The sequence below is a fragment of the Strix aluco genome, chromosome 1 (assembly GCF_031877795.1).
Source record: "Strix aluco isolate bStrAlu1 chromosome 1, bStrAlu1.hap1, whole genome shotgun sequence".
NCBI classification, from domain to species: domain Eukaryota; kingdom Metazoa; phylum Chordata; class Aves; order Strigiformes; family Strigidae; genus Strix; species Strix aluco.
The window spans coordinates 2,242,186-2,255,806 of NC_133931.1; the positions used below are offsets into that span (position 1 = coordinate 2,242,186).

Consider the following 13,621-nt stretch of genomic DNA (forward strand, 5'->3'; position numbering starts at 1 on the left):
ATAATACTGCCCTCCATCTCTCTTCCAAAGCTTAATTCAGCTTAGATTTTTGATATGTGTAAATGCCTTAGGAGGTTCCTACGGCTACGTCAGAACAATCAAGTACCAGCATTTCATTCTCTGTTGTGCAATATTAACATGAGGAGGTATAGAGGAGAGAGAGGAGAGAGCTTTTGGCTTAACTGTTTGTGGGCTGGACAGATGGAGTGTCTGGTTTTTAAATCTTTGCTCTTCATGTATATGGTAAGACTTGCTCTGTTCCAGCCTTTCCCTTTAAAGCATGTTGAAGGGAAAATAAAACCATTTTTCACAATAAAACTGGTAATAACCAAAAATGGCCTATTCCTCTACGGGTACGCACTCTTTCCTTCTGATACAACAGAGGCGGAAGTAAACTTTAATCAGATTGTGCGGTATCACTGTCACAGGTACTGCAGTAAGCAGCAAAACTCTATCTTGCTATGTCAGTCCTAGAAAATAAAATGGTCCAGGACCCACTACATTGCCCCTTAGATAAAGTGGTATGGTATAGATAATATTCATAAAAACTCCCCGTTCAAAACAGAGGAGTCTTGTCCATACTGCCTAGTGGAACATTCATGGACCATGTCAACCCCTGGACCACAGCTGGACATTGCTGGTTGACACAAGCCAAGACACAGCCAGGGAGCATTATAACAATTAAACAGGAGGGACAATTACAGGACCTTGCTAGAGCTGCTTTTCCCATGGAATTATTATTATTACTATTACTATTTATTACTATTACCATTACCATTACCATTACCATTACTATTATCATTTCCACTCTCATGAGACCCCACCTGCAGTGCTGGGTCCAGCTCTAGGGCCCACAACATCAGAAGGACATGGACCTGCTCAAGAGGGTCCAGAGGAGGCCATGAAGATGATCAGAGGGCTGAAGCACCTCCCCTGTGAGGACAGGCTGAGAGAGTTGGGGGTGTTCAGCCTGGAGAAGAGAAGGCTCCAGGGAGACGTTATAGCGGCCTTCCAGTACTTAAAGGGGCTACAGGAAAGGTGGGGAGGGACTCTTGATCAGGGAGTGTAAGGATAGGATGAGGGGTAACAGTTTTAAACTGAAAGAGTGTAGATTTAGATTAGAAATAAGGAAGAAATTCCTTACTGTGAGGGTGGTGAGACACTGGCACAGGTTGCCCAGAGAAGCTGTGGCTGCCCCCTCCCTGGAAGGGTTCAAGGCCAGGTTGGACGGGGCTTTGAGCAACCTGGGCTAGTGGAAGGTGTCCCTGCCCATGGCAGGGGGTGGGACTGGATGATCTTTAAGGTCCCTTCCAACACAAACCATTCTGTGATTCTATTATTTAATTGTTATTACTATTACTAGCATTATTTTGTAGTATGGACATATGCTCTAACTACATTAAAAATGAACCTTCTTTACCGCTCCTTCCTGCTTGGGATTGCTCCTTCTGTGTATTACACAAAGGATAACCAATTTAAAGTCCGTAACTGATTTGCAAGGTTCTTGCATTACCCATCTTGCCTCGGTTTCACAACTGTGCCCTCATCTCTAGTAACTTCGCAGCAGCAGTGCTGAACACCTTGCAGGGAAATGTGGTAAGATTTACACACAGCTAAAATAAAATAACTCCATGGCAGACTGGGAATGGAAAATGAGGGTGGAATCCAGACTGTGTTTATCCTGATTTAAGCAGTGTTTTGGTTCCATGCCAGGTGACAGCATTTCACCAAATTATTCCAAAACAGCCCGCTGTTTGTTTTACTCTATCAATGTCGTGCTGGTGAGTGATGCCAGACCGGCAGCTCTCCCCACAGCATGGGCAACGCATGCTTCCTCCATGCCCATGCATCCTGCCCTTTGGAGAGACCTGACTGAGGAGTGGGGGGAACGCCTGAGGCCATGGTGTCTGGAGGAAGGCTTCTGCCCAAGCTGCTCACCCTGCTGCCTACCACCATGGAGAACAAGTGCCTGCCTTCTCTTTGCCTTTCTAGCACCCTTGCCCACTGAAGACCAGCCCTTAAGAAGAAGCTTCATCCAAAGCACGAGCTGTGAACACTTGTGCAAAGACTGCACAAGCCATCCCTAAAACACCTCCTAAACACTGCCGTTGTTCAGTTCCTTTGCAGCTGTGATTCCTTTCCTGGAGGACCCAGGGAGACCATCCCAGCTTTCACTGTTTGGTCACTGAAGGTCCTTGCACTGGCAATGGCTCCTGACCCAAACTAGGGTTGAACCAACAACCTTGAAACAAAAGATGTCTCAAGCTCATTGTCAGTTCTCAGAGGCTTTCAGCGGCTCAGTAGCTAGAGCTCGCCTTTGAAAAGGAGACAATGGGATTTCAGCCATTTAGCAGACGATCTGTACACTGTTATGATGATAATGACAGCTTTATTCCCGTTGCAATCTGTAGAACCATGGGATCCAGCACGTTTCTGCCCACCCACTGCAATACACACATGGTTACTGAGGAGGCACTAGTGCTAATTCCCTCTATATGGGACACTGATCTCAAAGCAGCACTCAAGGAATCAGCTTCTGGCCCCAATGTCCATCTGATCCATAGCTGGGTGATTGGGAAGTAAAACTGTAACAGCCCTTGGATTTACAACAGAATCACAGAATGGTTCCAAGCTGATATAAACACGATCAAAACTGGCCCCAGTAGCAGGATTGGGGGAGCAACCATCTGGGGAGTGGTTGACATGATCGCCATACTTAAAAGAGCAAAAAGAACAATTTGTCATGAAAAATGAAAGCATTGTCTTGCTTGTGGGAAAAGAGCAGAGTCATTTTGCTTTCACAGATTTATTGAATATATGCTGTATATACTTCTGGTTAGTAGGGCAGGTGGCTAGTGAGCACTCGAGCTGTAGACTTAGTTTTGACTGACCATTATCATGCACAGCATAATCCCAGTTTCCTGATTAGACAGTTCTAACATTCAGAGAGAAGTTTCAAGCTCAAATATTCATAATTACAAGTCAGACATTTGTTTTCCACGCATATTGCCCATTTTTGCTTAAAGATTGCCATTACTGTCAAAATCTTGCCAGTAGATTTGTCCACTCAGCTATTCATAGATAGCAACAGTATGAAGGGCACAAGCCTTTCAGAAACTGATTCAATTTTGGTTTAAATGAGTAGACATTTGTTGTAAAAAAATAATAGTGACTTAATTTCCATGTCTCACTGCATGGCAATTCAAGGGCAACCTAAGCCTTTAGGCAGGGCACAACAGGGCTCAGTAGTGAAGCAGCTTGCCAAAATTACCTGAAAATGGGCTTTTCAGAGCCAAAGTACTACGGAGAGGGGCACAGAATGTTATAAGAAAGACAAGCAACACTTAACAGTTCGACTGACTCTTCAAACACAATGTGCTTAGTCCTTGAAGTGCTTTGAAAAGGAACATAATCTCATTTAGCACTAATGCGCTGACTCCCACCCCGATGAGCCCGTGAAACCCAACCTCCATCACCCACTTGTTACCATTTTCAAACGAGCACCTTTGTGATGTCTCCCACGCCGTCCTCTACCTTGGGAGAAGCTCCCCAAAAAAACACCTAGAAAGCTATCCAGTACTTTTGCTTTAAACCTCCTCTGTAAAACCCTGCTTGGTGCAATGCCTACAAAACAATCCTGACAACGGCAGATGTGCCACGACTTACTGCGGATCGCGATGACTAATGCCCTCGCGCTGTTTACATGTGCCCCCGCACCCGCCTGTATCCAAGCATCCTTGTATTTCAGCTGGAAATTTCAGCTGTATTTCGCCTATTTTGGGTCGGGGTGGCTTTGTGGCTGGTTCAGCATTAAGCAGGTTGCTGAAGTCGTGCTCCACAGCTAAGCCTCACAGGTGATGCGGTGGTCCAAATAACACATGATAAATATAAAATAGCAATGGATCAACAGCTACAGCTGGATATGGAAAGCAGGTAAGGTGGTCTCCCCAGCTGTGGACAGACTCTGTGATTTTTTTCAAATACGTGTCCTAACCCACCAGGGCTTTCCCATCTGCCTTCATCCCGCTCCTCCACCTCCCAGCAATGGGCCACACCTCTGCCACATTTCTCTTTTAATAGCAAGAAGAAGACACAAAGGGGATCTTGCTCACAGAATTACAGGCAAGAGGGTGGGAAAAGACCTGACAAGCTCAGCTCACCATTCGCCTGCCTCAAAGCCATCTAAATCATCCCAAGCCTGTTGAAGAAAACCTTTGCTGACAGAGGCTAGGCTCTCAGTGCTTGACTATCCCTGCACCTGGGAGGTTTTCCCTTGTGCCTAAATTAAATCTCTCACACTGCAATTTGAGTCCAATCCCCAGCAGACATAGAAATCAGATTGCTCTCTTTCCACAGCTACCTTCTACTCATTTGAAGACTATTATCCTCTTTTCCCTCAGTCTTTTTTCTTTCAGAAAAGATTCAAACCATCTCAGAGCGCTCACCTCCTCTCACCATCAGCGTGGAGGTACCACACCAAACATCTCTGACACATCGTCCTCTCCCATGCACATACTCACACACTCCCATACTCACATACCGTACCAGTCATCCTGCTTAAACACAGAGCAGAGCATCCCGGAGAGGTACCGCTCACCCGCTTCGTTCACATTTCTAGCCCTCAGTGTCTCAAATCTGCACGCACTGAGTTTCAGAGCTGCTTTCCAAGCTCTCAGGAAAGAGGAAAGTGGGAAAGGGGAAGACCCTGGTGTCCTGGCTTAAATCCACACCTCCTTTAACAGAGCGGTAAGCTGTGGCTGGGTAACAGGGCAGCTGTCACGCTTGCTAAGCTGCCTTCATGGCAACAAGCCATTAAGCACTGCAGCTCAAAATAAGCAGCAAACCCCTCAGGAACGCCTGGACACGCAGTATCCCAGACGCGCATGGTGAGTCTTTAATTTCAGCTGAAGACAAGGGACTAACCTCAGCCCTGGTCTGCTCCTGAGGTCACTTGGTTAATGCCAGTGCTGCTCTTGCCTTTACACCGAAGGGTGAATTTGGCTTGGTATTACTCACGCTGAAGCACTGAATCCCACAACGGTTTTAAGCTCCCAGCCACTTGATCATGTTCCTCTCCCACGTCCCCTTCAGATGAAGAGATACAGGGTGATGCAGCATTCGCCTGCAGAAGAGTCAGTGCCAGGGCTGTGCGGAGCTCGCTGGCTCTGGCTCGCGGGGGAAGAGCTGCAGACCCACGCTGCTGCAATCCCACCGCCTGGAGTTTTGTCATGAGTTAAAGACCTGAGCGAATCCACAAGCGCGGAGCAGAAACTCAGCGGAGGAAAGCTGTCAGCTGTGAATATCTACCGAACTGCCCGCTGGATCGACAGACAGCTGAATCCGCAGACAGCCGTGAAGGAGGTGGGATGCTGGATGACTGCTTATTATGCTGAGCCAAATCCTCCTATTATTACCTTGTGTGCTACCTGTCTTCTTTTAATATATTCAAGTGTTGTCTCTCCTAGAAGCACTGAACTGAGAGGGATTTCCTAACCGTCTCATCTCTGATTCCTTACCTACATATGTTCAAACACCAATTGCTTATTTGCTGATGGGATCCCTTCTTAGATATCTGTGCACAGCATATAGCAATGGCAATCTCCATTCACACCCCCCACCAAAAGAGCAAACTCAGGGTTCCTCTGCTCCCTGGCACCTGGAGCACAGCACAAGCTCTATCAGTAGTCCCCTTCCTCTAAAAATCCAACATAAATCATCTGTGCATTGACTCCGGGTCCTCTCCAAACTCAAATGAGATTTAGCCCAAATTCTCTCTGTAATTCACACTCGAGTCAGTGATGACAAAGCAAACATTTAAAAGCAGGTGACCTCCAGCAAAGAGGCGATGTAGGGTCACAATTCAGCCCCCATGCTAAGAGGTCACGTTTGAAAAATAATGCAACTTTTTAAGAGCGAGCTAGACTGTGGGTTGGCCCATTTGGCCATCTAAGGTCATCACACATCCTCTCTACTTCCTAATTGTATTATGAGAGAGAGTGGGAGGGGAAAACTGTCTGCCCAGGTGGTTCGTACCCTATCTTCTCCATGCTATCAGTGCCTGCTGAAACTCAGCGGGGCTACACCAGGTTTAGTGAAAAGAGTATCCCTGCTGAGCAAAGGAAAGACAAGCTTTGCAAAGATTTGCAGAATCGCAGCCTGCTGCTACGGGCTGCCACAGACCCTGGGGAAAGGCACCCCTGAGAAAACACAGCAGCTGCTCCTGCTGTGGAGCAGGAGATGGGCGAACCTCAGAAATCCCCAGCAGCACTCACACCATAACCTTCCCCAACCTCAGCACAAAGCTCTCCTGAGACGAGCAGGACTCCGGCTGGAGCATCCCTTCATCACTCCCACTTTGGCCTCTCCATACCTGGGGAGAGTCCAGCAGTACCAGCACAAATCCCCAGAAAATCTTAGGAAACATTTCCAGTTCAAGGGCTCCGCAGCAAGAGGCACAATCACCTCCTGAGAGACACTTTACATGCAGCAGCATCCCAGAGAGGACGGCTGATTGCAGGAAGAGGTGCCAACGGCACAAGCACGGGAGGCTTGCAGAGGATTTGGACCTCAAAAGCCCAAATGTTCACAGCTCAGCAATGTTCACCCTGGCACGGCTCTTGCTAACCGAGCAAGCGGAGGTTCCTAATGCTCTGTCAGGGAAATGACAGCACTTGGTGCTTTCTGTAGCACCCTTCAGGCTTGGGGCACTGTGCAAATATGGATGCACACAGCCTGGGATGTCACCTGCAAGGGTGATGCAGCTGGAGAAACGGAAGCAGAAAACAATGAAGTGATTAGCCCAAGGTCACCATTTCACTTACAGGCACAGAAACAGCTCTGGCTGTAGCCTAGCCAATACACCCAGATACACCAGTCTAATAAACTCTTCCCTAGACTCCTGTACAAACTGGCCGTAGTTTGATGCCTTAAGACTTCGAGTTGGGTAAAACTGAGAACGTCCCTTCAGCAGAAAAAGTCCAACTTTTGAATTAAAGAGTTAATATTGCAGGAGAAACAGCATCATTGTCAACAAAACCTGAAAACTACTCTAAATGTGAGAACTGGCTGTTCTCAAGGTATGCAAAAGGTTTTGTTCTTATCCAGACTCCAAATCTCACGTGATAAACGATGGTAGAATATAAATGTTAAAGTGTTCATCTCCAAATAAAGTGCTCCAGTCTTATCTAAGTGAAACACTGCTATAATTTTCCATCAAAATGTTGTCAGAACTGCTACACCCTTACAAAATATTTTAATTCATTAACATCAATATTTTTACGGGGGAAAAGTGTGCTGCTGGAAAACCTGGATTTATTCCCTGTGCAAGCAAGGCCCCAGAGAGTGTTAGGACCCTAAAATAACCCACCTTATATCTGCATACTCTCCGTGAAGTACACAGACCTCACACAGCACAGGGCAATCTTTTCAGAGGGAAGATCTTGAAGATACAGCAAGATCACACCAGATCTGCATGTTGATTCCCTTCCCACAGCCTGCTCAGCCAAGACATACACTGAAAGTCTACTCTCCATGCTTTGTTATTTCCCCAGGGTAAAAGGATTTCTTCCCCTCTGCTGCACACACAACTTTGGGATGTTTTCAGGAAAAAAGGTAAATGTTGTGAGTTGAGAGAGGAGCTCAGAAGCCGTTGTCCCTTTAGGTAGGAAGCACACCACAAAAGGTGCCTTGCATTCATGCAGACTGGAGATAACAATGAACAAAGCCTCTTGCAACATTCTGGGATATCATAGGGTCAGGGCTGCTCGCTGCTCGTACACTCACCTGCCTTGCCAGCACGCTTCCAAGTCAGCTCTGCAGTTTGGTCTGCTACAATACCCCTCCCAAAAAATATACAGGTGCTGTACAACCCTTCCAGCTAATGGTTCACCTGTCAGTAAACACCACCGTGGAGATGAGATGTTCCAAAAATTCAGCACGGACATAACAAACTCAGCGTCCCTACAACTTCTTGCCACCAACACCCTTCAACCTTTGCTAACACTAGAAATGAGAGCTGAGCTCAGATGCCTAATTCTGATCAGTGCTGTCTCTGCAGATGAGGCTAGGAGCGCGAGAGAGAGAAGAGATATATTTGTACGGTCTTACTACGTTCCTAAGTTCTGGGAGAACCAAGCTTTAAAGCTTGATTGACTTTATAAAAGGCAATCATGAGCTGGTAGGCAGAAGAGACAACATGAGCCAAACTCAAAGAAGACAACGAAAGAGTGAAAGGCTCTCCTGCGCATCCTCAGGCTCCCACTCTCCTTCCCACCTCCAAAAAATTGCCAAGACTGCCAAGAAATATTGAAAAAACACCACCACAAGACTCTTAATCAGCCTGGCCATGGTTTGCAAAGGCATAGTTCAAACACGTGGCTCTGCAGTTTCCTTTTGCCCTTGTTCTCTGTTAGCACTGATATTATGCAGGTGTAGCGTCAGAGCATGTCAATACCATTGCCGTATCAATCTAGGCATGATATAAAACCGAAATGAAAATACAGCCCTCAAAATCCTGTCGATGTTCCTTAATTTAAGAGTTTTTAATCTTTTGTGATGGTCAAACAGCAATCGTACCAAACCAGTGCAAGATGCTGCCTCAGTCTAGTCAAAATAGCAGGGTCCAAGCGGTATCGGACACAGAGGAAGTCAAATTTGAACTCCAGTTTTTGAGCTGGACCTGAACAGTTCCATCATGGTTTAGGGATGTCTGTCTCCAAAACCGGTTCAAAACACAGCACTTTCGGCCCCTAGCTTCATTGAAATCAAGGAAAACTGCTTCCTTTCCCCACCACATGAGCAACTCTCAGAGCCCAGCCCAGGAAAACTGTCCTTGGCAAGTCCGAATCGGCTGCCTGGGCAGCAACACTCATCCCCCACAAGCCTTTCCTGGTCCTTTTTCACTGCAAAGAAGCTGTGCCCATACCAGGGTTACAAATATTTCAAACTGCCAGGGCCAAAGACTCCAGAAGGGAGATTTATAGCAATAAATAATATTAATGACACAGGCAGACAGAGCTTCTTGTCCTGAGAGCTCCAAAGGCACATGAAAAACTGCACTATAAATGTCACCACCGCAGACACCAACGATGACGAGATGCCACCTCTGGGGAAGGGAGGCAGCGTGGGCTTGCTCAGAATGACACTCGGTCAAGAAACCGAGGGTGGTACCACGAGGACCTGGATGAACAACGCTCCACAGCATCAACAAACCCAGGGATTTGCTTAGTGGGGGGACTCTGAAGGTAGCCAGGCCCTAGCTTTCCTCCCAGGATGGCCAAAGGACTCATCCCGACGCTCATGAGTTGACTCCAGGCTGGGAAAAAATGAGTTGTGAAAATGTAACCCAACCGGCAGCCAGCGGAGTTGGAAAGAGGACGAAAGAAGCAATTTTAGGCCTAAACCCCAAAGGACTATCTGAGAGGTTAGTTGCAGATATAATAAAACATGCCTGGGGGAAGGAAGCTGCATCCTCCTGCAGCCAAGCCCACTCTCAGATGCGAAAATACTTGCACGGATGATAAAGGGCTTACACCAACCCTGCGTTATCCAGATAACACTCCAGACACCTAGAGCTCAGGGAACAGCAGTATCTGGCCACGTCAAATTAACCATTTTTTTCCTAGCTGTTTAGTTAAACAATATCAAGCACTGTGTGAACATGAAGTCTCTGTTAGAGAAACTCCTGCTTTAGCCAAACCAAAGACTCCTTTCTCTCTTCCCACACTGCCTGGTCCTCTGCCCACTTCCAGAAGAAGGATCAGCAGAGGACCTTCACCAGCAGCTCAACTGCACACTTGGGCTGGCTTCATTTCAGGCTTTGCCTTAGAAGTATTCCTGCAGCAGAAATCACAATGTATTTTCTCCAACCATGCAACCTCCCTAAACTTTGTCAGGACTGCGTTCCTTGCGATGACAGCACAGAGTCCTTCCCGCGCGGGACAAGACTCGCCCATCAGTCATCATAGTGGTCATCGCAACCTCTGGAGCCAGACACTTAAGCTGCTGTAGCTTGGACTGAAGGGTGAAGGCTTGCTGCTGGCAGGACACAGCCCTGCAGGCTCACAGGGCAGGTACAGAGCAGCCGGAGATGGGTCCTAGCTGGCTCACCTGAGCTCAGCTTGCCCACCTCGAGAAGGCTGGGTACCACTGCCGGAGAGCACTAGCCCAGCAGGCTACCTCCCTGCCCACTTGGTTTCACACAGACCCCAACCTGCCCGGCAGGAAGACAAAGAAACAGCAACCCATGGGAGAGGATGGGTGCAGGGACACCAGCATCAATCCAGCTGGTTCCTTCCAGGCCCCTTCCAAGAGGGAACCCAGTCCTGGCCCTACCTTCGAGCATCCTTCAACCAGCGCATCTCTACCGAGACCAGCTTGGTGCCTCTCTCAAGAGGACCCCGAGAGTGGCTCTACGCAACACCCCAGAGCCCATTTCCCAACGCTGTAGTGGCTGGGCCTGCACGGGGCCCGGGCAAACACAACCAACGCTGTGTCTTTAAAACCACTTCAGTGCAGATGTTGTTTCCATGGTAACTAGTGGACCAAATACATTAGTGTTTCTAATAATAAACCAAACCTTCATCTTGGAAAATGTGATCCCCCCCCTCCCCTTACCACCATCACCCTTCCTTTCTTCCTTTCCCCTCCCCTTTCACTGAATTAAGCCAGCATTTAACAAGCAAGGCATAATTAGTAAATAATTGCAAGGGCCCAGTAACTCCCAGCGCCCAGGCAGATGGAGAAGAGCTAGGTGGAGGGGAGGCGGCGGGCTTTGCTCTATGAACCTGGGAACTGTCCAAAAAGGGATGAACTACTTAAAAAAAAAAAAAAAATTATAAAGCACAAGGTAGAAGAGAGGAGCCTGCGAAGCCCCTTTTGACCACCCTGGTGTTCTCTTTGGCTCCCCGGCACCTGCCCCGCTGTCTGCCTCAGGGTGCAGCCGCCCGGTGATAATTTCTAGGAATCTTGCACTTTTTTTCCAGAGGCTCCGTCTGAGACGCGGCACCGGCTTCGTGTCACCGACAGCGGCTAAAAACTTCGCAACTCCTCCCCTCCACGGTCCCCTATTCCTGAGTGGGGGACACACACCCCCCCGCACAAAAAAAAAAAAAAAAAAAAAAGAGCCTGGGGTAGCGAGAAGGACCCCGAGGCAGAGAGGGGGGACACGAGGGAGACGCGGAGGGATGAGGGGCGGCGCGGGGCGATTTCACCCCCCCGCAAGAATAAGACACGTGTGAAGATTTCGCGCGTGGGGAGCCCACGGGAGTGAACACACCCGGCGGGGTTGGTCACCCCCCACGTTTAGCGGTTTTCACACTGGAAGGCACCGCGCGGGGATGGAGGGATGGGAGGAAGGGGGGAGGCAGCGCAGCAGCATCCCCGAGGTGTGTGTGTCCCCCAAAGCCGCGCTCAGGGTCGGGGTGGGGGGGGGGTGGGGGGAAGGGGAGAGGAAGGGCGGCGGGGAAGGAGGGGGGAGGGCGATGCAAAGCCTCACGGTGTGTCACCACGGTCCCGGCGACACCGGACTGCAGCGGGGGTTTGTCCCCGGCTCCCCCTCCGCGCCGGTCCCCGAAAGCCGCCCGCCGAAGATGCTGCGCTCCGTCCCGGTCGCGTCCCCTTCCCCTCCGGCTTTATTTCCCCCTGTCCCCCGTGTCTCCCCGTCCTCCCCCCTCCGCTCCTCCCTCCGCGGCGCCGCCGGCGGGACTCACCATGTCGGGGCTGAGCTGGGCTAAGATGGCGAAGGCGGAGAGCCGGTCACACAGGCACTTGGTCCGGGAGGCGTCGAGCGGGACCGTTCGGCAGCCGCGCCAGGACCAGGCGCCGGGCGGAGAGGCGGAGGCGGAGGCTTTGCTGGAGGGAGGGAGGGAGGGACGGGGCGGCGGAGCGGGGAGAGAGGGAGAGCGGCCGTCAGGGCGGGCGGGGAGCGGGCACCGCGCCGCAGGGGGGTACCGCGCCCTTCCCCCCCCCGCCAGCCACCCCCAGCAACCCCCCCATCCCAGCCATCCCCCTCACCCCACCTGGATCTTCAAGTCGTAGTCCTGGTGCTGCTCCGTGCCCCGGTCCCCCGCCCCGCTTTGACCTCTCCATCCCCCCGGGCTGCCCTGTCTCACTCTCCCCATATACATCTCCCTAAGCCTATAGCCCACGTATCCCATGGGTGCTCGCACAACCGAACAGCCCTGTCCCACACACCCGCTATGTGGAGGCATAACCCTATAGCCCTGTGACATACTCCCCATATAGGGACCCATAACCCTATAGCCCTGTGACATACCTCCCATATAGGGACCCATAACCCTATAGCCCTGTGACATACCCCCCATATAGGGACCCATAACCCTATAGCCCTGTGACATACTCCCCATATAGGGACCCATAACCCTATAGCCCTGTGACATACCTCCCATATAGGGACCCATAACCCTATAGCCCTGTGACATACCCCCCATATAGGGACCCATAACCCTATAGCCCTGTGACATACCCCCCATATAGGGACCCATAACCCTATAGCCCTGTGACATACCTCCCATATAGGGACCCATAACCCTATAGCCCTGTGACATACCCCCCATATAGGGACCCATAACCCTATAGCCCTGTGACATACCCCCCATATAGGGACCCATAACCCTATAGCCCTGTGACATACTCCCCATATAGGGACCCATAACCCTATAGCCCTGTGACATACCTCCCATATAGGGACCCATAACCCTATAGCCCTGTGACATACCCCCCATATAGGGACCCATAACCCTATAGCCCTGTGACATACCCCCCATATAGGGACCCATAACCCTATAGCCCTGTGACATACCTCCCATATAGGGACCCATAACCCTATAGCCCTGTGACATACCCCCCATATAGGGACCCATAACCCTATAGCCCTGTGACATACCCCCCATATAGGGACCCATAACCCTATAGCCCTGTGACATACCTCCCATATAGGGACCCATAACCCTATAGCCCTGTGACATACCTCCCATATAGGGACCCATAACCCTATAGCCCTGTGACATACCCCCCATATAGGGACCCATAACCCTATAGCCCTGTGACATACCCCCCATATAGGGACCCATAACCCTATAGCCCTGTGACATACCTCCCATATAGGGACCCATAACCCTATAGCCCTGTGACATACTCCCCATATAGGGACCCATAACCCTATAGCCCTGTGACATACCTCCCATATAGGGACCCATAACCCTATAGCCCTGTGACATACCCCCCATATAGGGACTCATAACCCTATAGCCCTGTCCCACTTATCCCATATATCAGGGAGTGTAGGGATAGGATGAGGGGTAAAGGTTTTAAACTAAAAAGAGTGTAGATTTAGATCAGATCTAAGGCAGAAATTCTTCCCTGTGAGGGCAGTGAGACACTGGCACAGGTTGCCCAGAGAAGCTGTGGCTGCCCCCCCCCCGGAAGGGTTCAAGGCCGGGTTGGACGGGGCTTTGGGCAACCTGGGCTAGTGGAAGGTGGCCCTGCCCATGGCAGGGGGGTTGGACTAGATGATCTTTAAGGTTCCTTCCAAACCATTCTATGATTCCATATGGATGTAAAACCTTCTGGCCTTGTCCCACACACCCGCTATGTGATATAT

The 13,621-nt window shown here is 49.9% G+C and overlaps 1 protein-coding gene across 5 annotated transcripts in view; it reads right to left on the bottom strand.

Moving 5' to 3' along the window:
• The window catches only part of ADGRB1 (adhesion G protein-coupled receptor B1), a 283,954-nt gene that overhangs the window by 76,304 nt on the left and 194,029 nt on the right, over positions 1-13,621 (bottom strand). For all 5 annotated transcript variants that reach the window (XM_074830207.1, XM_074830119.1, XM_074830046.1 and 2 more), the window contains exon 18: positions 11,709-11,850. In XM_074830207.1, the coding sequence (XP_074686308.1) occupies positions 11,709-11,850 (142 nt within the window). The remainder of the gene's footprint in view (positions 1-11,708; positions 11,851-13,621) is intronic.